Source organism: Enoplosus armatus, chromosome 20, assembly GCF_043641665.1.
Source record: "Enoplosus armatus isolate fEnoArm2 chromosome 20, fEnoArm2.hap1, whole genome shotgun sequence".
Classification (NCBI taxonomy): domain Eukaryota; kingdom Metazoa; phylum Chordata; class Actinopteri; order Centrarchiformes; family Enoplosidae; genus Enoplosus; species Enoplosus armatus.
Window position 1 is genome coordinate 14,241,702 of NC_092199.1, and position 23,962 is coordinate 14,265,663.

Below are 23,962 nucleotides of genomic sequence, written 5' to 3' on the forward strand. Positions count from 1 at the left end.
TGTTTTTTTTGTTTTTTGTTTTTCAAAAGAAAAAAAAGAAAAAAGACTTTGAAAGAAATATTTACAACATGTGTGAGCGGCGGTGGAATTGCCAGTAAATATACTGTACCTGCTCAGCCCGGCCCCTTTACCTGTGAGGGGTCATACTCACATCTCCGGGCTGAGTGGAGAGTCGTCCCACCATGCCAGCACCTCAGCCATTACCTCCTGGGCAGTGGCAGGTGGGACCCAACGGGGAATGCGGACGGAGGGCCTGGGTCCACTGAACACGACCTCCACGTCGAAGTACCCCTCGCGTAGACGGCTGCGCCTGGCCTCCTGCTGCCTCTGCCTCTGCCTCCGCCTCCGTTCCCGAGCCTGTTAAACAGATGGACAGAAGAAAAGGGAAGAAACAGGTCAAACTAGTTCAGTCAGAAGACGGAGACAAGTCATTTGGGTTGAGGGAGATCGTGGAGGTCACTCTGCCAGCAGAAACACCACGACCATTCACAAGTCTGGTGTCAGTGTTTGGGGTGGACTACTCACCCGCTGCTGGGCAAGGGCCCGGAGTCCTGCCCGCTGTGACCCAGAAGAGGACGGCTGGGGGTTCCTCTCTGGCTGCACAGGGGTCACCTGGGTTGAGGGAGACCACACCATTCACAAGTCAGTTACATTTTCTTTTATTGTTAAATGCTGTGCTCTCAAAATGATTATTGATTTGCTGGATTTTCCAGCATTACTGTACGCAACCTCCCCAGAAGGCAGTGCTCTGTGTGTATACATTTCAGCAGAGTGTGTGTGAGTGGGGTGGACTACTCACCCACTGCTGGGCAAGGGCCTGCAGTCCTCCATCCGGTGGACCAGAGGTGGACGGCTGCGGGCTGGAGCTCCTCGCAGGGCAGGACCTTTTTTCTGCAGGCTCCTGGAGGGCTCCGGGGCTGCTCTCCTGCTCCCTCCGCCTCTTGTTGTCTTCCTGTTGGAGAGATAGAGACAGGGGAAAAAAAGAAGGAATTAACTCAACCTTGTTTAGTTGAATCTCTTTCAGACTGATGCAGCAGAGGTGGATAAATCTATGTTTGGTGTCAAGCTGATCTCATCAACAATACAGAACAGAGCAGTAACTAATATCATCGTGTTGTAATTTGTAAGTTACTTTAGTGGCGTACCAACATCAGATAGTGATTTCCTACATTTCATTTTAAACCCTTTCTTCAAAAATAAATGTTTTTTTCATATTATTTTTTGGATTACTTTAAATTGAGACAGTATCTGCTGTCACATTAAAATGAACAACACATTCTACAAACCTCTGTTGCATTACCATAATTAAAGACTGTTAATGATTTTGCCCTCACAGATTAATGGTATTTCACTTGACATTGACCCTTTTTAACTTTAAACTCTGAAACAAAGCAGGTTCCCATACAAATGATATGTACATTATCTGGAGCATTTGTCTCTTCAGGTCTTTGTTTAGCAGAGATTATGTACATAAATGCTCTCAGGACTGTGAGGCTTTCAAAGGCTCTACTCTTAACAACTGCCTCTGGTCCTCACCAAACTACACAGCAAATATTCTATAAATATATGATAATATACAGTCTATTAACAGTCTCAACTCCTTACTCCTGCTTCATTTTTTTGCCCCAAACGGTGTTTATGAAAGTCAGTTCTCTTGTTCAGTTCATTCATTTGCATGATTATTTCTGTCTTTGTCAACTTTCAGTTATTTATGGTCTAGTGAAAGTGAAATAACTATAGCTAACCAGTTATTTAGTTAGCAAACAGTTCATTTCTGCACTAAATTCTGAACTCTGATTTTCTAGCTTCAAAAGGTACACACGGCCTCTAATAAAAAGACTCTTAAATACTTTAAAAGGATTTGAAAGATTTTACTCTTTCTTTATGCATAATTTTAATTATTTACACTCAAATCTGACACTTATTTCCATTAATAATTCCATTAAAAATTAATGTTAGCTAACAAGCTAGCTAACATTAGCTAAAATTAGCTTGTTCGCTAACATTAGCTAACAAGTTAGCTAACAAGCTAACATTAATGTTCGCTATCGTTAGCTAACAAGCTAGCTAACAAGCTAACGTTAATGTTAGCTAACAAGCTACTTTGAACGTTTTAAAATGATTTTAAAGGATTCATATTCTTACTTTTTCCATTTAGAAGACGTAAAATAAACTCAGTCAGTAGCTGCCTGGTTCTTAAGGGTTCTTCTTTCTCTTTCTGTTGCCAAGTCACTTTTAAGTACTGGTCGCTCTCAGATCGATGTGTCTCTCGTCAAGTTCAGCAGTGAAATGGTGACGATGAAGAGCTCCGCCGATTTATATATGGAGTCCATAGCAACCATAGAATCCTAACATCATTTCGTCATAACGTCAGTATTTACAGTATTTATTTTATTTATTTTAGTTTGTAAAATATTATTTAATGCAAAACAGGTTTTGCAATAATTTCCTTCACTCATTTTTAAATATTGTAACATACTGGATCGATTTATTCTCCATAATTTCGCTGAATTAGATTCATGTTAGTTTAACCGTATTTTTTTTTTCTCTTCTTATTTATCGTCGTTAAACTAAACAATAACCGGTCACGGCAGATGACCGCCCACCGAGAGCCCGGGTCTGTTGGAGGTTTCTGCCCGTTAAAAGGAAGTTTTCCCCTCGTGGTGGGAACTGTTGGGTCTCTGTAAATAATATTAGAAAGAGTGCGGTCTGGACCTGCTCTATAGGGAAAGTGTCGGGAGATAACTTTTGTTGTGGTTTGGCGCTTTTTAAATAACATTTGAAGTGAACTGAATTAAACTTGAAGCAGAAGCTGACAAGTGTTCATGAAGTTACTGCAGGTTCAGCGGCAGATTAACGGTCTCTGTCAGCGGCTAAATGGAAATCCAAGTGCGACACACAGTGGAAACATCGAGTTAGCTGACAAAGTTGTTAGTTTGTCAAATGTGTGGTCAGTCATTTCAGATAAGCTGTGCTGGATCTTAAATCAAGATCTGCTGTAGTGAATACATTTGAATCAAGATGAATTCATGATTAGCAATCAGCCTAGTGTTTTCTGTTCAGCAGTGGATGGCCACGGTTCTATAATTCTGTCTATTATAATGATAGATGATAACAGTTTGACATAACAGCTCACGAAATATCGCTTCAAATATTAAAATAGAACAAATTCCAGGCTCATATCACCTGGTAGCAAGCTAAATATGTAACTGTCTTTTTAGCACACTTCTTCCTAATACCTTTATGTTTTTGGAGTACAGCAAACTGTAAGAAGACAAACTGGGAGAGATGGTAGTCCACCAAAATTCTGCCTGTACTACATGCAGACTTGTGGACTCGGAGTTGTGGAGTCATGTTACTTGAACTGGAGTCAGATAAATATAGATAACAATATTTACATATAACATATTTTTTTGTGATTCTTTTGACACATGATCAATAAAGTTTTTCAAAAGTCAATTATGGTGAGGTCAAGTATTATGCATCAAGTGGCCCTATAACATTTAAACCAAACATATAGAAGACCATCAAAATAATTTATTTAAATAAATAAATTAACTGATTAATCATTGTTGCAGATTAATTTTCTGTTGATCGATTAAGTTAATTGTTTCAGCTCTAGTTTAATTTATAACAATGCATCGTATCTTATAAGCTGATCATATGTTTTGTGTGTAAAATTTAATTTGTAAAGTAACCTGTTGAATAAATATTGTAAAGAGTACAATATATCCCTCTAAAATGTGATAAAGTAGAAGTATAAAGTGGCTTGAAATGTAAATACTCAACTAAAATACAAGTAGGCCTCCCTCAAAGTTGTACTTAAGCAGAGTCGGCTGCTATATATAATAAACATCAGTTATTTTGATTTTAGTTTAAAATGGCATTACTGTCATCTTCTCCAGCTTTACGTTCCTTTTCTTCCCTCCCTCTTTGTTTTAGCTATTACAGTATTTTAGGCTCAAACTTGGGCTCCTAATTTGGACTCAAAATGTCATACATCATGCACCAAGTTTATCAGAGCATCACAACACGTTTTATCATTGAATTTTAATCATTGTTGCATCACAAACAAAATGAGCATTATCAAATGATAGTGTCAAACAATAACAATAATAACAGTCATTTTCTCAAAGATTTTACAATGACGCTTTAATGTCCCATACTTCCCAATACTTTCCTAGAAATTAACTGATTTGTAACAGTAAATAACTTTTTTTTAAAGGAAAGCATCCAATTCAACAAATAGGTAGACTTAAGTTTTTAATAATAAATGACAAATGAGTGAATTTACTTAACTCTTTAAGAGTTTTGTCTCTATTTTCCTTAGAATTAGTAGCAAATTTCAAAGTTAAGCCACGTAAATCATATGAAATCATTACAAAATTACAGACTTGTAAAATAAAGTGTAGATGTAGTCTAGAATGTATCTTTACACTGCAGCAAAGTGTGCATTCAAACAAGACACATTTTCAATTAACTTTTTCTTCTTTGCATCTACCTCAGATTTATGTTTATATTCATTACATATTTCAATCACTTACACATTGAATCATTAAAAATACAGTAAGTCAACACTTTAATGTCGAATAACAGTAAAATCACAATACACAACAGAAGATCAATACATTACAACATTCAACTGTAAACAGGAAAGAAATGCATGATGGTGGTGCATTAAAAACATTAGTCAGTCACCGCTCCTCTGGTGTGTCGTTAAAGTAATTAGACATTTTCACAAACACATGTTCAATTGATTTAGTAATCTGTATAAGCTTTTGAGCCCTGTGCTAATTAGATGTGGCTTTGTTTTGAGCATCAAGCATGTGATTTCACTTTATTTTGGAAAGATGACAGGTAATGTAAGTAAGGACTGACACAGTGAGCTCAGGTTGCACCCAGTGATTTACAAACCTGTAGCTCTGGCCTCCTGAAGTACATGTAGGTGGACGCTAGATGGAGACAGAGGCTGTGCAGGGGGGTGTATAGAGTTTTATGAGCTGCATGCATCTTCCTTCAATGTATTTTCTCCGTTTCTTGAAGTTAAATAATATACATATTATATTAGAGACAGTGTTGTGTCAGATACATGCGGACATGACTCCGCTGTACAATCTCCTGTTACAGAGAAGTAGTAGTAAACTGGTAGGAAAGGTGTTGTGAAGGAAGTGGGTCTTTGCGTCCCACGCAGAGGAGGGTTTTCCGGTTAAAGTTTCCTTTGTGATTCGGAAGTGGCGGTGTGATGCCAAAGCCGTTTATCCTTACAGACACAACACACAAGTGGCGACCATGAAAAGTAAGCGTGAATATATAAATTAAATAGATAGCGTCACGGCTTTAGCTAGCTTCCCCGTCAGAGGAGGCAGCGACGTGACAGAGAGGAACTACGCTAAACAGCTAGCTAACGTTAGCGGTTAGGGTTAATGGCTGGCACATATAGCATGCTAACGGTAGCTCGCTAACTTAGGGTGTCTGACTGTCTGCAGTCATCAGGGATGCCGAACAGGCTTCAAATGTAGCCGGCTCCAGCAATAAGTATGTTGTTCTGTAATTGGTATCCCTTCGCGTTCATTATGTTGTTTGTGTGTGGGTTTACGTAGTAGCTTCACTTAAACTTACGTTTTGACTGTTCAGGTTAACTCCCACCCAGACAAGCTAACAATAGCTTAGCACGTCTGTGTTTTGGACAGTGACAGCTGTAGGCTGCTGCCCCATGACATCTGTGGAAAGGCCTCATGCAACGTGGATTCGTGTAGCCCATATTATCAACTCTCATGATTGTTTTTTTTAACCTATTTTACTCCACTATGGCATTTTTGCACACGCACTGGTTACACTGGTACAGGCAGTGCTGCTCAACATCATAATCCGTAGAGTCATGGACCAGAATAGAGAAATGGGTTTGGCTGGGAAGGAGGTGAGATATCAGGTATTCTCTGCTGAAACAGATTTCTATTTTCTTCAACAGAACCGTTCAAAGCTCCGTCCTGCTGAAATGGGAAAACGCCCCTTCAAGAATTATTAATACAGGTAAGCAACAAGCATAGTTCCCTGTAATCCCGCTTCATGTCAGGCCAGGTGGAAAGCACATCCTTTACCTTGCTGCTGCTCACTGAAAAAAAAACCCTGTCAGGATGTGTGTGCCCTGTGTGTACCTGTGTAATTGTGATACATATCTGTAAAGGCTAGTGTGGGCGTGTAGAGAGGAATGCTTTAGTACTTAGTGTCTGTCTTTGCACCAGAGCAGTACACACTGCATGTTTGAACAGCAGCCCTCTGTTGGGAGAGGAAGGATGAAGCAACTGATGTTGCAGTGAGCTTCTCTGGAAGGCCATCTATTTGAAAAGGTCGGGGTAATTGACTGTGTAACACCTGATATTCAGGTCACTGTGGAGTCCTGGGCCCTGTTCAGCTGGATTGTTGAGGCATCTCTATACACACCGCAGAGATGTAAAACCACACATACTTTCTGATGTCTTGTTGACAGGAGATATGCATCTCAAAGTGATGTTTTTCACTGAGACACATATCACATGTTGTCGTGAATCTTGCAGTCGGATCAGGTAGCTTGCACCGTTATTAAGCAAACAATGTGTCCTACTGTAGATGCTAGTAATGCATTATCCAGTGTTATGTACTGGCTAATTTCTCTCCAGAGTTTTGCCGTACTGCAGCAGTCTGACCCTTAACTCTGGATTGAATGCTGCATTTTAGCATCATTCTGTCACATGTTATTTCATTCCCTTTCTAAACCAGTTTCCCTGTTCTCAGTCTGAGAAGAAAGGCTTGTGACTCCCTCAGCTAGACGTGTTTTGGCTGTTAACATCTATAACATGTGATTTCAAGGTTGTAATATGATCCGGCTGAAATGCACATGCAAAACTCATGTCTGTTTGCTTTTGCTGCTGACTTAGAGCTCTTCTTGGAAGTAGGTGAATTCAATTAGGAGATATACTAGAGGCTGTCATGACAATGTAATGGCAAAGTCTTTGAGGATCTGGAGGATATCAGGTGGTGTAATATGTTCACAGGGCGGTTTGACATCACCATCATCTATCAACATCTCCTTCATCCCATACAAAGTCACGCTATGCTCAAAATCACAGAACAAATTGACGCCTTTGTCAGCACTTGTGGAATAAAATATGCGGGACTGAAGCAAGCTCAGAGGGCAGTACAGCTGGATATTGAACCTCCGTACATGTTTGGTACTACCTGCAATGTCCTGTATGAAGCATCAAGTGTCAAGTTGGTATCAGAAAGTTGGTAACAGATATCAACTGTTTTAAATCTTAATTTTGCCAAATGTAAGTTGTATATTATTCAGGGTAAAGGTATTGTATCACTGCTTGTGATTACAAAACTTTTAACATTTGAAAATGTTTTTTTATATTCCTCAAAATAAGGTAAAATAGATATTGTTTTGGCATTGATACTAAAACTCAGGTATCATATTTGCACTAGTATCAAAATAGTTCAGATGGTACCCTGACATACAGGCCAGAAAAGTCTTGCTTATGCATTCTGTTTTTCAAGTTCAATTTTAAAAACACAAAATGTACAATATTTTCTATAGGATGTGACCTTTATTCTGATAGGTCTGCAGATATTCTCATACCTCTGTTTTTATTTTTAAAAAAGCACTATTTTATTCTAACAAGCACTGCAAAAGATCTTACATGATTTAAATTTGACATGATAAAACTTGATAACAGATATCCTGAGGCCAGCGTCAGCAAGGGTACATTTTAAGTGTTTTGTGGTTAGTGTGCCGCTATTCAGACATGTGTGCGCTGGCATTTGATTGTGAGAGAGAAGAGTGACATCTCAGACAACACTGCCTCATTGTTTTCAGGCCCGCTGCGCAGCAATGACAGAATCCCCATCAGAACCCCACGGCCAGAAAAACACATATTTGCAGAGAGAGCAAGAGAGAGCTCAACAGAGAGCGGGCCTGCCGTTGTAAACAACCATTAGTGATGTGCTGGCCAAGTTGCTGGGCCTATTCAGTCCAGAGGAGTGTTTCATGAAGGAAGAGAACCAGTTACACCAGACTTACTCCAGTAAATCAGGAAGTATCTGTTCCATAATGCAGGTGTAAATAAATTTGATCTGGCTTACAATGGATACATATCCTCCAGACAGGTTTGTGTGTATGTTTAGCTTCACTCAGCTTAACCAGTTTGTATTACAAATGTACCTGCCAGTCTGAAACACAGTGTTCTTTCCCTGCAGTCACTCATAACTGCTGTACTGCAACACATATCCACATTTTAACACAATTGGTGTCATTTTAATGTTATGTAAATTGGGCTGGGCGATAATGCAATATTAAAGGGCAGCAAATTTCTTAATATGTTATTGTTCATTTCCCCCCAAATTAACAATACAGAAGACATTTTGACATGTCACAGCAGGAAAATCACAGGTGTAAATAATTAAATTAATAATGATGATGATAGAACAAAGGTTCTCTGTGGCTTTGTTTATAGCAGTGTTTTTGTCATCTTCCCTTCAATGTTTCGGTCTTCATGTATGTGTAAAATGTTTTGCTGTGTGACCATAAAAATCTAAACTTTTTTCTTTAACCCTCTGTCTTGAGGTTTGAGTAAGTCTGAATTGTCTGTTTGGAACCATTTAACGCACTGGTTACTTGCTTCAGGTTGTTAGGCTCACTCAAGTCAGGCTTTTCACAGTAACCCCCATGTTCTTAATTGTCCCCAATGGGGAAATTCTGCAACACAGAACACACACAGACACAAACATGGACCTTATTTATACCTCCAGCTCTGAGGGTGGCTCTGAAGTTGTCAGATGGGTTAAATGTATAGAACTCGCGAACTCGAAGAGGTTGTTACAAAGTAAAAGAAGAAGAAAAGAATCCATAAACAGATTTTGTGCTTTTCTAAAGCAGCGGCCACAGCAACAGTTGTAAAAGCTCAAACATGCAAATTCTTCCCTGATGGCTGATTTAATCTAGCCTACAGCCCTGTATTCTTCCTCTTTGCCCAGTTGTTTGTGTATGTGTGTGAGGGAGACAGGGAGAGACAGAAAAAGACAGACAGAGAGGAAAAAGAGATGTGCTCAGTTTCCTGGGACTAGCTTTTTGACTTGTCGTAGCCTGTAAAAGTGCCCAGGGTGCTTAATCTTTATTTTTTATTCCATGGCTTTGTTGAATACTCAACTCTGATTGGCCAATAAAGACAATCTGATGTGGTAAATTTCCAAATGCATTTACTTTTACTGACGAACTGATAATACAAACCCTTTATGGGAAAATGCCTGTCTGAGGCAAATGGAACAAAGGAGGGCTAGGACTTGAGAGATTAGACCCAAGGTTATATTTACTTTATGGAAGTACCGTGTTTATGCCTCCACAAAATACAAACTGATTTAGGGGTGGTGGTGCAAGCTAAAAGTAAAAGCTCTGGCTTATTTTCCTGGTTCTGTATTTCATAGATGTATGTGAACTGGCAAATGGCTGGAAAGACACTACACAAGGAAAACACCATAAGATGTCTGTAAATGTCAGTGACTGTGATGCTGTGATGACCTGATGTTTGCTATTTTGCATCAAAGACATTAGCCAGCAAGCTTATGCACTCAATAGCTAGATCATAAGCTGCTTACCTGTCAGATAATAAAATGCCAACTCTGCATCCGTACTGAAGCTTTTCTAAGTCTCAAGTCCCCGAGCCTATTAAATGCTGCACTGATGTTCTAAATTAGATATTGAGATAAAGCTAAACCAAATCCACAGCATGTGGGTGGCACTGATTGCACCTTTAAATTAAGAATTTCAGTTTATTCTTGGTTGTCTTAACATCACATGGCGCCCTTTGTTGAGTCATTAAACAATTAATGTCCTATTTTTACTACAGGTCTGTCCGTCACCCTGGCAACGCTACACCCACAGAAAGAGGAGGAGCCAAGTCCTGGCATAATGGAAGTTGTTGGGATGCCAGGCTTGGTCTTGAGCCCTCAGAGCGAGGCAGTGACCAGTGAGCTTCAGGAGCTGTCCCTCCAACCTGCTCCCAACCCCCTGCCTCTACAGGAGAGGAAGAATGGTGAGACTGTGTTGCATGCACACTTTTTGTTCTTTCACTCACCACATTGAATCCCACGTTTTGGTATTTGGTTTTGGATGGATTGGTCAGAGCCGTCGTGCAGTCATCGTGGCTCAATGTTTGCAGCAGAATGGTCCAAGCCTCGCCTCACTGTGATGACCAAACAAATGGTGAAAACACACATTGCAAGTAAAATGTAAATGCTACTGTTTACCTCACAAGTGAAGGTATGGAGGGGCAAATTATTACGGGCCTGGTAACTTTCTCAGAGTTGTATAAACTGCTGTACAGTGTTTTGGCTTTCAAAATAAAGCTGTTGCATTTTTTTATGCTATTTTGACATGAACTCTGTTTTAGGCAGATGAATATGAAAACACTGTTTACATATGAAAATGACAAAGTAGTTATTTCACGTGTTTTCTTAAGGTTTCCAGTCCAGACTCATCAAACAGTATTGTGCATTACAGTAGTACAGACACTGCCTGGTTACTTTTCTTCTCAGCATGTTAAACCTCTGTTTAACCTTTGTCCTTTAGCTTATTTGGATGTTTACATCTCAACATACAGACTACCATATACTATTTCCCAACAACATGAACAGAGGATGAATTAATGTTGTATGTACAGATTCTTTTTTTCTTGGCTATAGGGACAGTTTTTCATTCAAACTGCTGGATGAATGTTGTGAAAACCCATCACTCTACAGACCTTGTAGGCCAACACTCTTGCTTCCAAGTGAATATTTTGGAATAGCACTACTCATCCTTCACAGAGGTGGCGTATTTCCAACATAAATTCCTCCAAGCTAAATAAGTGTGCACAGAGAACATGTTACATAAGTTGAGGCTAAGTAGAAAGTGGGGAAAAACACACTTTGAGAGGCAGAAGTTAAATGTCAGATGCGTCTGTACGTCTTGGTCGTTTGTCAGTGGAGAGCTTACCTCTTCGCAGAGGGTGTTCAAGAGAAAGAGACATAGAGGTTTAAGTGCTCAGGTGTGTGTGTGTGTGTGTGTGTGTGTGTGTGTGTGTGTGTGTGTGTGTGTGTGTGTGTGTGTGTGTGTGTGTGTGTGTGTGTGTGTGTGTGTGTGTGTGTGCGCGCAGCGAAGTCTCCAGAAAGAAGGGAGTGAAGAAGCTGCTATACCTAATTGGCTTGGTCCTCTGCACTGACCTCTTGTTACAGTAGATTAGACTGTGCCGCACGTTTGCTGGGTAAGACTGTAGGCCTGTTTTGTGTCTGGAGTTAGCTTAGAGCTTAGAGTACTTGGCTCTCTATGCAGACTGACGTGCAGCAGAGTCCTTTGGTTTGAATCATGGTGGAAAAGTTGACTTTGCTGCATTTCTGTATTTGGTTCATTAAGGTTCACACAGCCACATCGCAAGTGAACCAGAGCTTATAAATAAGGTCACAAGCACTCAAAGGTAGCTTGTTTATTGGACAGAGTCTTGTTTACGAGTCTAATGTGAGCTTTTGGTGACAATGGTTGAAATGAATCTGATTCAGTCTTTGGAAGTTAAGCACCTTTGTCTGCTATCAAGAAGTAATATGGGCATGTAGAGCTAAACCGATTCAGTCGATTGATTGATTTAGTCCCTCGACAGAAAATTAATCAGAAACAATTTTGAGAAACTGTGAATTATTTAAATCATTATTCAAGCAGAAATGTCAAAAAAATCTGATTCTGGCTTCTCAAGTGTTGCTGTTTTTCTCTGTTTTATATGCCTTCGTATGTCTTGCATTGTAAATTCAGTATCTTTAAACAACAGGTTTGGACAAGACATTTGAAGACGTCAAATTATGGTGGGCTTTTTTCACAATTAGAACCACCATTTGTTTAGACTGCAGTTAGTCCAAGATCAAGACAAACATTTTCAGTTGACTTGGTGCAGCTGTGTAGTGCCACTTAAGCTCAAATAGCATCTTTCTCACCTGACCAGGTTTTTCTAAACATATGTGGTGGGAGTGCACCTTCAGGTTTAAGCCTAAACGAAGGCATGTAATTCACATACATAAAAGTAAGTGGCATGTGCTACTTAATGTCTTAAATAAAACAAAGCATCCAAATTGGTCAGACATGGGATAGTGTAGCTTTTACTTACACACATACACGCACCTTGCATTGGCCATTGTTCCTAATTGGGCGTTGGCCGCACGTTTTTTTGGAGACACAGTTGGTTGACCTGCTGATTAAGGTTAGGTAAGGTTGGACCAGTAAATGATTTACCATCTTTCGGGGGGGGGGGGGGGGGGTGTCCGACAGTGCCAGAGAATACTGCACAATAACACATACAATAAAGATCAACGGCAGAAAAAGAAGATGAAGCACAGTACAGCTAGCTTTCAGCACAGACTGCAATGGAAGTCATAAAAACAGAAGAAACTTTATATATGGTACAAAACAATATATCAAGCGACATTTACATCACTTGGCCCTGTGACATGTAGTCACAGGACCTTAAATATGTTTACCTCACAGAAACACACAGAGACACACACTCTCTCACACACAGCCTCAGGCAACCACTCCCAAATTTAAACAACCCCTGATCTTGTTGGCCTGTTCCTTACACACTCGGTTCTGCTAGCTAGAAGCAGACATGTTGCTGCAGGCACTCCTGCAGCTAATCTTAAACATGAAGATGCTTTCAGAGAACTGGAGAGATGCATTGCATGTGACTGCATGTTGATTTCTATATGCATACATCTGTGGCAGTGATACAGAATGGAATGCCCACATGGCAAAGCTTTATCTCTGACACCAGGTTATGCAATGTGTTTATTGCACAAGGTTCCTTCCTCAGTCATGGACAAGCGCTGGGAGATTTATTGTTAAACACGTGTGTGTGTGTGTGTGTGTGTGTGTGTGTGTGTGTATAAAGAGAGCTGACATGTTTTTCAGGATGAGGATCAGAGACCGATGTTTAGGTCCGTATGCACTAGTGTACATGACTGTGTGTGAGACAGTCAGCTTTGATTCAAGACATAGAGGCTGACACAACAGAGAATGACCTTAAAAGCAGTTTACATTTCCTGTCTTCCCAGTCACAAACTTGCCTCTGAATTGTTCTGCAGCAAACAAAAGCAGTCACGCTACGATAATGTGACTGAGAACATTCAAAACTTTGAGGTGGATAAGCTAGTTTGAGTGTGGGAGTGTGGGCTGCAACAGCAGCAGCAGCAGAAGAAGGAGGAAGGGGAAGAATAGAGGAGGGGGAGGTCATGTCTGAAATGGCAGTATTGCATAACTTCTCAGAGAGGAAACAGAAGGAAAGCGAGGGAAAATGGAAAAGCAAGAAAGGAGGGGGAGTGTTACTGGTACTTGAGGAGGTGAGGCTTGGCACCAGCTTGTTTTTGTTCTTTTTCAATTTTTACTTCTAGACTGGCTGAGAGAGTGCAGAGGAGTGACCAAAAGTTTTTATTTTTGTGCATGGGAGCAGGAGTGAAACAGAGTTGTAGCCACGGAGAGACTGAAACCCTTGGGTGGACCTTGTTGTCATCCAAGGAGGAGCAATAAGACACACCGACCTGCTCACGCCCTCTCTGTCGGGGCATGCACACACTCGCAGACAGACAGTCAAGAGAAAGGGAATGTGAGGTGCACTGCTACCTGTGGAGTACCAGCTGCCGGTGAGAGGAAAACGTTTTTAATGTGGCTTTTCTGTTGCTGGACTGCTCTTCAGCCTTCTACCGCTGTTGTGTTTTTTTCCACACTATTTAATGTGCTTGTGTCGGGAATATGAATCGTTAATCTTGCCGGGAGGGTGAAGCTTCCCTTCAGCATGGTGCAGAGGGATATGACTATCCAGTCAGGTAAAGTCCATTTGAGTACGCTGTCTTCTGCTTTCCCGTCTTTGTGTGTGTCTTTAAAAAAAAGTGATGACAGCGATTTGAAAGTTACCTGTAAAGCGACCTTTGCTGACTGCAGGTGTGGTGTGTGAGCTGTTGCATGTATCAGTAAATGTTAGGTGTATTGACTCTGCAGTCTCAAGTGTTGGTATATTTGTTAACATGAGAATGGCTGCTCTGCTCTATTTAACTTAAACATTCTTTTCCTGAGACATGGTACTGTCAACCAAACCCGATAATATTAAGGGTTGTAAACTGATCATCTTTATCATAGTTTTATTGGAAGCTTGCGTTATGAGGTGGCACTGTGGATTTAGTGGCAAAGTGACCCTACAGTATGTAGTATGTAAATGTAGCTTTCAGGGGTTTTATCCCTGAGGGTCCCCAGAACAAAAGGGAACAGGCCGGCCAGTGAGGCCAGGTTTGCAGGGTGTTGAGCCATTTGAAAGGTGTGGTTGGTGAATTAGGCTGCCCCCCCCCCCCCCCCCCAAACTGCAGGCCAGGATCCAGACAGGGCTGGAGAGTTGGAGGTTAGCTGAGGGAGGAAGTAACAGAGAACACAGCCCGGGCTCACTGATGGAGACTGGAGCTGTTAGATGTGTCACAGACTCCAGGTTTAAGTGGAAATGACCCACTCGCTTCAGTCAGAACAGATTGTGCCAGATCGACTACTGCCGAGACTAGAAAGTGAATTGTAAATGTTAAATTCAATGAGACAGTGTTTTATGTGTGGCAGACCTGTCCTCAGGAAGCCTGAACAGTGAATTTTAATCATTTTGTTGCCATCAAACACTACAGCAGCTGATTTCACTGATTATTGCACCTATAACCAGTGAGGGGGGCTAATCAAACAAATTGTCTGCCATAGTGTGCGGTTAAATTGAAAACCTGCACACTCTTTTTTTTGTTGCAGAAACGCAGCGGAAGGTTAAAATCAACAGGTTCAGACTATGAATATCAGACCCTGACTGCACTACTGTGAATTGTTGGTCTTTGAACAAGATACCAGTTCGGAACTATAGCTAGGTTGCCACCCGGAGCTCAGGATTCACAAGAATGGAAGCATGACCGATCGGATACCTTTAAGAAAGTGGTCAAGAAAAGAACAGAACAATGTGAACAGAGACTGGGAATCAGAGTATGTGGCTAAATGTTAGGTGAGGAGCAGCTAAAATAACATCAGTGTGGCTTGATATTGGCTGACTACATCATCTAGACTTGTAAACACAAGGAGATAAACATCACGTCCCTTTTGGTCCCCACCCTTACATAATGACAGAAGATGGACCATAGCTTACACTGCGATGTTGTGTCATTAGTGCTGGGCTCTGCTCGACAGGCACCAGAAACAAATCCGTTTGCCACCAGAAATTAAAAATGCTAATGTAATCTGGACCCGCACAGACAGACGCTTTGCTGTTGGGCAGTATTTAAGATATGTAGCCTGGCCGAGGTTAGCCTAGCCCAGCAGTGATTGAGGCAGGCTGATGGTACTGTTATGTAACAGACTGGGAGGCTGCCAGCAGCAGAGGCCCCACAGCACTCTGTCAGGCTGAGAGTAGGAGGGGAGAGGGAAGAATGAGATGGAGAGACTGATAGATGGCAAGAAAGAGGAGGAATAAGCGTGGACAGAAGGGAAGAGAGTGAAGAAATGTAAGATTAGAGTAGAGAGAATTGAAAAATAATACCATAAAAAAATACTTTAGAACTGGACATAAGGAAGGAAGGAAGGAAGGAAGGAAGGAAGGAAGGAATGGGGAGTTATGTTTCAATCTAATCCAAACACACAGCTGCAGCAAACACAATCCAGCTGCATGTCTCCTCGCCTCTCTGCCAGGGACCCTGTCATGGCATTAGATAATCTCCATATTCCTCCATGGTCCAAAACCAACTTGTATGTTGGGGCATACATTTCAGCTTTCCAGTAACATTACGAAACAGGCTAATCATCTAAACAACAGGAGACCAAATAGCGTAGTTTTGGGTGGATGTAAACAGGTTTCAGTCTAATAAACATACAGGCAGAAACATATTTATGCAACTGAGGCAAGTTTTGCGAGAGGCCTAAATCTTTAATGTGTCCAGCACACCACGCACACACCTACAGACGATGCATGACTCACCCGCAGACACACACACACACTTCACAACTCATGTCACTGTGGGGACCTGGACATGCACTTACAGGCTTTGGTAGCCTTCCATTTTCACAGTGTGTCCTGACGGCACGGTATTTCAACAAGCACTAACACACTCACATCTTTGATTTGTGATCCAGTAAATTCCTGTTAGATAATGAGAAGTGAGAGAGCGTAGCCAAACAGCCTCACTTAGATCTGTAGCCTAAAGCTAAAGAAAAGCTCTTTATCAGCTCCGTAGGTCTGCTCGTAGCAACAGGAACATGGTGCCTTCACACCCACAGGTACAAGCCCACTCGTGTAGCTCAGTGATCTTTAAAGACACACACACACACACCTTATGACATGCATCATTTCAGGGAATGCAAGCTTGCAGCAGTCTTAAAACATGCAGCACGGAGCAGCTGAGCATGCAAACACACATCTTCCCCACACTTGCATTCACAGATATCATACTACCTACATTTAAAGGTCTAGTAAGCACCTGTACACTCTTCTTTTTCATAAATGTGCTCATGTTGTGGCGTGTGGTTCGGGCACAGCTGCAGCACACACTCACATATGCACATTTATAATCAGTTTTGTGGGTAGCATCATGCAGCATCTTGCAGCACACTACAGTCGAAATGTGTTTAGTATTATTTATATTGATGTACTGTTTTAAAATCACAGCAGTGGTCTTAAATTGCATTGTATGGCAGCACAAGCTGTAGCACTACAGCTTGTTTTTGAAGGGCGTAATGAATAAGTACTAGAACAAGTTAAGGGTGATTTTGTAACATTACTACTCTGCTTTTAAAGCCATCTTAACTCAACATTATCAACTACAAACCCTCTACTTTTACAATATGTGAACGGGGCTTTCAGAGGTGAACTCATGCGCACACATAGTTAAAAGTTCCTGCTGCAACACAAACAGAAGACACACAAACAGAAGACATGTATCCTCCTAGTTGTTTTAGTTTGTGCCTTGTCTCCTGTTTCTGAATAATAGAACAGCCATTAGCCCGTGACTCACCTGCTAGCACCAAGTGTGGCACACTTAACGTTAGCTGATGAAATTAGCAGAGGTCACTGTGAGTAAGCCGTATGCTGGAGAAAATTCAGCGTTGATGACAGCATGAGGTGAAAGCAGTGTGGGCTATAGCTTTTCTATATGTACTTTATTTGGGCTATATGTGAAACATGTCTAAGGATTCATTAACATTTCAGAATTTGACAAGAGAAAAAACAGTAAAACATGAAGCCTATAATTTCATGTTTCAGAAAAATCTTTAAAGAAATTGAAAAATAGTTTAGTTTGATGAAGTAGTAGTAAGTGTGAGAATCGAGCTGTCTCACCATCTCACACCCAGCAAACTTAGTTGATAAGCGTAGATAGCATCAACAGTGTCACCAGTGTCAGCGGGCTCATCTCCTGTCTCAGCAGTTTGTCACTCTCTTGCTCCGAGAACATGGCCGCTAGTGTGTGCCCGCTGTCATGCCGGACGAAAGAACACAGCTGTTTGTGCTTGGATTGAAACGCACATGGTCGTTAAGGACTCGTCATAGTCACTCGATACCTCTTCATTCTCACGTTCACATGCTCTCTCCCAAGTGTTTTGAATAGTTCTGTGTTGTGTCTTTGTTTTTAGCTTCAGTAATGTGGTAGGTTGGAGAAAACAAGCCAACGTTCAAGTTCTGTGTCTTTAAATGTGGTCACGGTGAGAACAGTCTGTCACTAAGATAGGATATGTTATCAGCCAGATGCATCAGAAAGTGAAATACGGACCTTTTTATCAGCAATAAACCAGATCTGCAAACGCCACATGACAAACCATGAGTCTCCTTGGAAGCAGAGATGGGGAGCAGAGGTGTGTGCAGCACAATGTTCTGTGACATTTTGTCACACGTACACGTCATTTAGCGTCAGCATCTCACTTAAACACTCAGATAAAATAGAAACCTGTGTCCCCATTAAAGGTCGGTGTCTAATAAAAACTCTGTCAGTTCGGTCGCTGAAGCAAATTAACAGCTTGGCTTTTATTAGATGTTATATACAGTAACAGAAAGAGGAGAGGAGGGGGAGGCAGGAAGAAGAGGCCTATAAAACCCCAAAGAGCAACCAGAAGGGAAACACTAGTAAGAACACACACAACAGAGAGACTTTCTCATATCCAGGCAAAAAAAAAACCTCTCTGTCCGTCACTCATATGCTGTATACATGCTGTCACCCTCATTTCAACTTTGTAGTTGTCGTCTATATTTCTCTTTTCTCTCTCTGTTGTGCTAACTGGCCACTTTTCTTTGCAGCCAGTCTGCTCAGGAGTCTGTTGTTGTAGGACTGAAATGGAAACCCGTCGTAGAGCAGTGTTTCCTCTGCAAGTAGGGCAAGAGGTTAGAAGGTTCGTTACAATAAAAATGATTTTCAGATGTTGGAGTTATGTAACAGTCTGTAACAAAAGCCGTCATCACTGGACAGGGAACACCCCTCTCCGGCTCTCGTACTCTCTTTTTCCCTCTCTCTCAGCCTCTATTCCTCTCTGAAAATCTCATTTGCTGAACACGACCCCCCCCCCCAGTCCTTTCTGTGTTACAGTGACGGTTCATGTTACCAGATGCTAACAGCTGCCAGCTGGCCTATGCCTCTATTTTCCCTTCAGCTCTTATAGATGCTTCTCTGTCCTTCAACAGTATACAATCAGACCATAGTTGGACTATTTTTTATTGACTAGGTGACGGTGACGGGTGCTACCGCAGACAGCTCTGTTACTTTGCTCAGTACCTTCTTTCTTTACCCACAACAGCGTTTACCAGTGTTCATATGGCTTTAATTTCCTATAGTGTGTGCACATATGTTGAAGGCTCGGTTGGTCTTCTTGTGCTTGTTTTTTAGCTTCTTGAAACCTTATTTTCCCTGTAAATTTCCACTTTATTAGCTTTAAAGTAAAGTCAAATAAAGTTAACAAAAATTAGTTAGATGATACATAAAATGAGCCAAATATTCAAACCAAAGAAACCACAGTATGGTCGAGACATCAGTTCATCAAATGGAAAAATGTAAGTGGCATTTAGTATCTTTGGGAAACACTAGATCTTGACTTGAATATAAAATGAAGTTATTTATACTTTCAGCTTGTTTCCAACCTGTCTGATCGTGCTTATTTTATAATAAAGTTATAATAAACCATGGATTTCCTTTAATGACAGTGTAAATCTCTAGACCTTTCTGTCAATTTAAGACTTTGCAACGGCATGTAAATAACCTTTTTTTCGCACACATTGTAGAATTTCCCCATCATGCATTTTTCACAGATATTGGACAATTCTGTCTTGAAGATATTTCAATAGTTAATAAATCTGTACATTGCAAAACACAACTCTAGATATGGTATAGATGTGGTAGATATAGAACAGCTAGATATGGTAGCAGGCCATTCTTTATCAACTCTGACAGCTGAAAAGAGAATAAAACATGAATCCTCTTGGGGACAAAGCTAAAGTGCAGTATTAGGTCAGCTAGGGATTATGCATCTGATATCCCAGAAGGACTTGTACAGTTGCTTCATCTCCAAACACATACAGAGTTGGCTTACAAGCTTCTGGCGGTGAGTTAACCTCTTCCAGTACACACAGACTGAGTGCAGTACAGTAAGTGATTAGGTGCAGGCTTGCTATAGCACCTTTTACTGTAGGGTTTTGTGCCAGATTCCACATCCTTTCCTTATGATTGCACACATGGCTGCCATGCAGCTACCAGTCTCCTCAGTGTGAGCACTGTGGTTTAGATATAATTACCTAAATTCCTCAGGCCGTGTTCCTTTGCAGTTTAGAAATTTCAGTGGATCAAAACTAAGAAATCCTAGCCCTGATGTCAATGTTGAGTCACAGCCAAATGCAAACAGTGCTGGTAAATTCCACAGAAGAGCGGATGGGGGGGCAACCAGGAAATGAAGGAAAAAAACACCTTCTGTTTTCTCTGCTGGAATGTTAATGGCTGGTCTGACCTGTGTTGGCCTGGCTGGTTTCTCCGCAGGTCAGGTTTTGTTTGGTTCATCTGTTTGGTGCATTCTTTATGTGCATGTGACTAGAAGGTCACCAGTTTATTCAGCTGCCTAAATAAAATATAGCCTAAAGTTAAAAGTTAGGAACTATCTGGTCAAAGATAAAAAGTAAACAACCATGCATTTGGGTTAGGGTTAGGGTTAACCCTAACCCAACTTAAGACACTTGACACTTTTTAATAACAAATGCTACTGACACATTTCAGTTAAGATTAAATCAACTTTTACTATTAATTGACTCTGCCAGTGTTATAGACTGCCAAGTACGGATATATACGTCCTGGACACATCAGTGATAAACTTAAGCTGCTGCCGGGAAAGTTTATTAACTCAGATCAAGTTTTGACCATTAGACACAAATTTATTGGCCAGTAATAAAATAAACTACATAAATTGTTGCTATACTAGCACCATTCTGCTGCAGGCCTGCATAAACAGTAAAGTAAAGTAAAAAATAAATGAATTGAGATCTTACTTTTAACTGCATAGTGATTGTTTTTTGGTTTCTGTTATCTAAATGAAGGAGGATATGATAAAGTATGATATTCACAGAAGTGAATAGACGAGGAGGTTTGAGGGCAGGAAGATTTGTATCAACAGGAGTCCAACATAGATCTAGATTGTGTTCTTAGAGCATGTTGTTGAGTTTCACTGCCCACCATGGATGAAAATTGTCAGTTAAGCAGTTTCATATCTGAGAATCTTCCTCACAGGCTCCTCGTGTGGTTCACCTGAATCAGGCTTGCCTGGTCTTGTTTGTTAGCGATGATTGGGGGAGGTTTGCGGAAACTACTAATTGTTGTGGGAAGGTTAATGGAATGTGGTGGGATAATTGTTTTGGGCAGGTCGTGTCTTAAGGACATACACTCTGTACCAAGGTGGTCATGATGTTCCACGAGCAGGGTAGAAAAATCAAAAATATTTGGGCTGTCGTCACTTTATTCGCTCAACTTCAGTAATTTTTGAAGATAATTTGGAGGTCATGTTGTAGTTTTGCAACTGTTTGGCTATTTATTTATGTGTGGGGCTGATGGTTGGGATGCCACAGCCAGTAGTGGACAGAAAATGATAATGTTCTGCGCACAGTTAAACTTAGTGTCAGGTCTTTTTTCTGATAGTCTTAGTCATACAAATGAAGGGGACATTTGTATTTGCCTCTTGCCTTTCTAAATAGGATTGAGCTCAAATAGATTTCTAATCAAAAAACTGCAAAAAAAAAGAAGAAAAGATAATCAATTTCAATACCAAAAACTGGCATGTTTAGATGTTTACAAGAAAACAGCCAATGTTTTAGCTCTTTATGCCCTTGGTGGTCCAGGTCATAATGACCGAATGAAGCTGTGGGGGGGTTTTCCATTCATTTACACATCCACAGGAAGTCTTGGAGTCACTATTTCAGCAAGACCTTCATACAGTAATTATATCCTGTCTGCTTGCCCAAAAAGCACTGTTTTCTTTTTGTTTAATTCCCAGAAATGTCTTTCAGTGACAAATAAAGTAAGACCCAGATAAGGATGTCCAAGGCCAAATAGCTGGACTGGAATGTCCCTGAAGCCAGAACTATGCTAATTTCTCTTGCTAAAGGTTAACATCACCGCTCAATGTGATGGCTGTGACTAGAATACTGTACACAAACAGCATGCAGAAGTGTCATAAAGTAGAAGTACGTTTTAAACACTGGCAACACAGGGAATCAGGCCTGCCATACTTCATAGTTCATTGTATTTATGCTGTTTTTAGCAATGCTAACGGCATGCTAAGCTGAGATGGTGAACATGCTAAATATTATGCCTGCTAAACATCAGCATGTTAGCATTATCATTGTGAGCATGTTGGCATGCAGCTCCTAGATACTTAGTGTACTTGTTCCTTAAATGTTCAATAACAATATAATAATTCAGGTGTAGTCAAGTCATGGGAAAGAACATAACTGTACTTCCCACACACTATTGCCACTAAGCCCTAAAACCATAAAAACTCTTCTGTTTTACCCTGTTGGTGAAGGTAACCATGACAATTATCAAACAACACAGAATTAATACGTTTCTGTTAAGCTGTAAATTGTCGCCCTCTCATGGCGTTTATATCGCCATGGGAATTAGGGCCCCACTTGTTGTTATGTAAAAAACACAGATGGAATTACAAAATCAAAGTTGCTGAAAAATACAGTTGCAAGTTGATTTGGAAAAAGGATTCAGGATTTTGAGCCGTGAAAATGAAAATAAACAGGCATGTTTGGCCTGCTGTGTGTCAGTTTATGGTGTGTGTGTGTGTGTGTGTGTGTGTGTGTGTGTGTGTGTGTGTGTGTGTGTGTGTGTGTGTGTGTGTGTGTGTGTGTTGCTGAGATTGGCTCAACCCACACAGCGACATCCTAATCGCGGTGTGTGTTGTCATGTCTTTGTTTCCTGCCCAGACTGTGAATCATACCAGCAGGTGGACTTTAATCATAACAGACAGATACCAGCCACCGTTTGTTCAAGGTGTTGTCTGTGTTTTCAGGTGCACTGCAGACGTGTGTGTGTCACCTGCATGATAGAGGTGTACTGTACTGGTCAGCAATGTTGTCACACAATGTGCTGGGTTTTAATATTTGATATATATATATATATATATATATATATATATATATATATATATATATATATATATATATATATATATATATATATATATATATACACTCAGGCCCTTGTTTTATTAATAGGTCGACTCCGACTCTGTACAGTATGTGTAGTGAAATGAAAGGTATGAAAGCAATGTATCTCCCTTTGTGTCATGCTTCATAAAACATTGATTCAGTCCAAAGAAATGCAGCTTAAAAGTTTGCGTATGTGTGTGTATTTGCAGGCCGTGATGTGTGCGCCTCAAAGTAACCTTACCCCGCGAGCGCACAGGTGATACCAAGCTGAATATAGCCCCCTTATGGCCAGCTGGCCTTGCTATTTAAAACAGAGTGGAGAGGGGGGGAGGGGGGTGCGGCCAGGGACGGCATTTACCATCAGCAGTCTGCGGGAACCAGAGACAGTTTGGTGGAGTTTTCCGACAGGATTAGGATGCATCGGCTTTGATTCTCTCAGGTCCAACAAGAGTCTCATTCCTTCTCTGTGTGAGATGCCTTTCCTCAAGGGCAGACTGTTCAAAAATACAATTTCACAATTGCAGTGGTGATTGGGTATCAATCAATCACTCTAAAAGTCAGTGTGTGTGTGTCTGTGTGTGTGTGTGTGTCTGTGTGTGTGTCTGTGTGTGTGTGTGTGTGTGTGTGTGTGTGTGTGTGTGTGTGTGTGTGTCTGTCTGTGTGTGTGTGTGTCTGTGTGTGTGATTCATCCCAGTATCAGATTTACCCAAGCATCTTTGACAAAGGTCGATTATGTTGGATGAGGTCATCACTGAAAACAGTTACTGCCGTTTCCACTTAACCAATAAAAATTGTCCATAGACTGACTGAGTCACCATTTTCGAGAGCCTGTGTGGTCTAGAAAGTGTTGAAGAAAAGATTGTCTCATTCATGGTGCTGTGATTTTGTTCTGTATGCTGTGTTTGTGTTTGACAGGGAGGAGGTTTGCATGTGGCAGCCCCCCTCAGCCTGTAACAGTGAATGAATGGCAACAGCTGAGCAGGAGAACTTTATCGGCAACACTCCCTGCTTATGTGTGTGTGTGTGTGTGTGTGTGTGTGTGTGTGTGTGTGTGATTCAGGAGGAGCTGCAACCAGAGCAGTCTCTCTGGGCACTCTCTCTCTGGCGTCGCACACTGCTGTCCTCTCTTCCTCCGCCACTGGCCTCTTTTCAGTTTCCTCCCCTCAGCTCTCTTGTTCTTTTCATCCACTACTCGCCCTGTGGATTTCTTTCCTCTCGTCTCTCTGGGAAAC

At 41.1% G+C, this 23,962-nt stretch overlaps 1 protein-coding gene across 3 annotated transcripts in view; it reads left to right on the plus strand.

Moving 5' to 3' along the window:
- Positions 1-5,974: 5,974 nt before the first annotated feature.
- The window catches only part of mrtfab (myocardin related transcription factor Ab), a 37,453-nt gene continuing 19,465 nt past the window's right edge, over positions 5,975-23,962 (plus strand). The window contains exons 1-2 of one of the 3 annotated variants that reach the window (XM_070926603.1): positions 5,975-6,030; positions 9,882-10,067. In XM_070926603.1, coding sequence (XP_070782704.1) covers positions 9,944-10,067 — 124 coding nt within the window. In that variant the 5' untranslated portion in view covers positions 5,975-6,030; positions 9,882-9,943. Of the gene's footprint in view, positions 6,031-9,881; positions 10,068-13,638; positions 13,693-13,812; positions 13,876-23,962 lie in introns of those variants that run through there. The other 2 variants (XM_070926605.1, XM_070926604.1) reach the window with 2 other exon arrangements.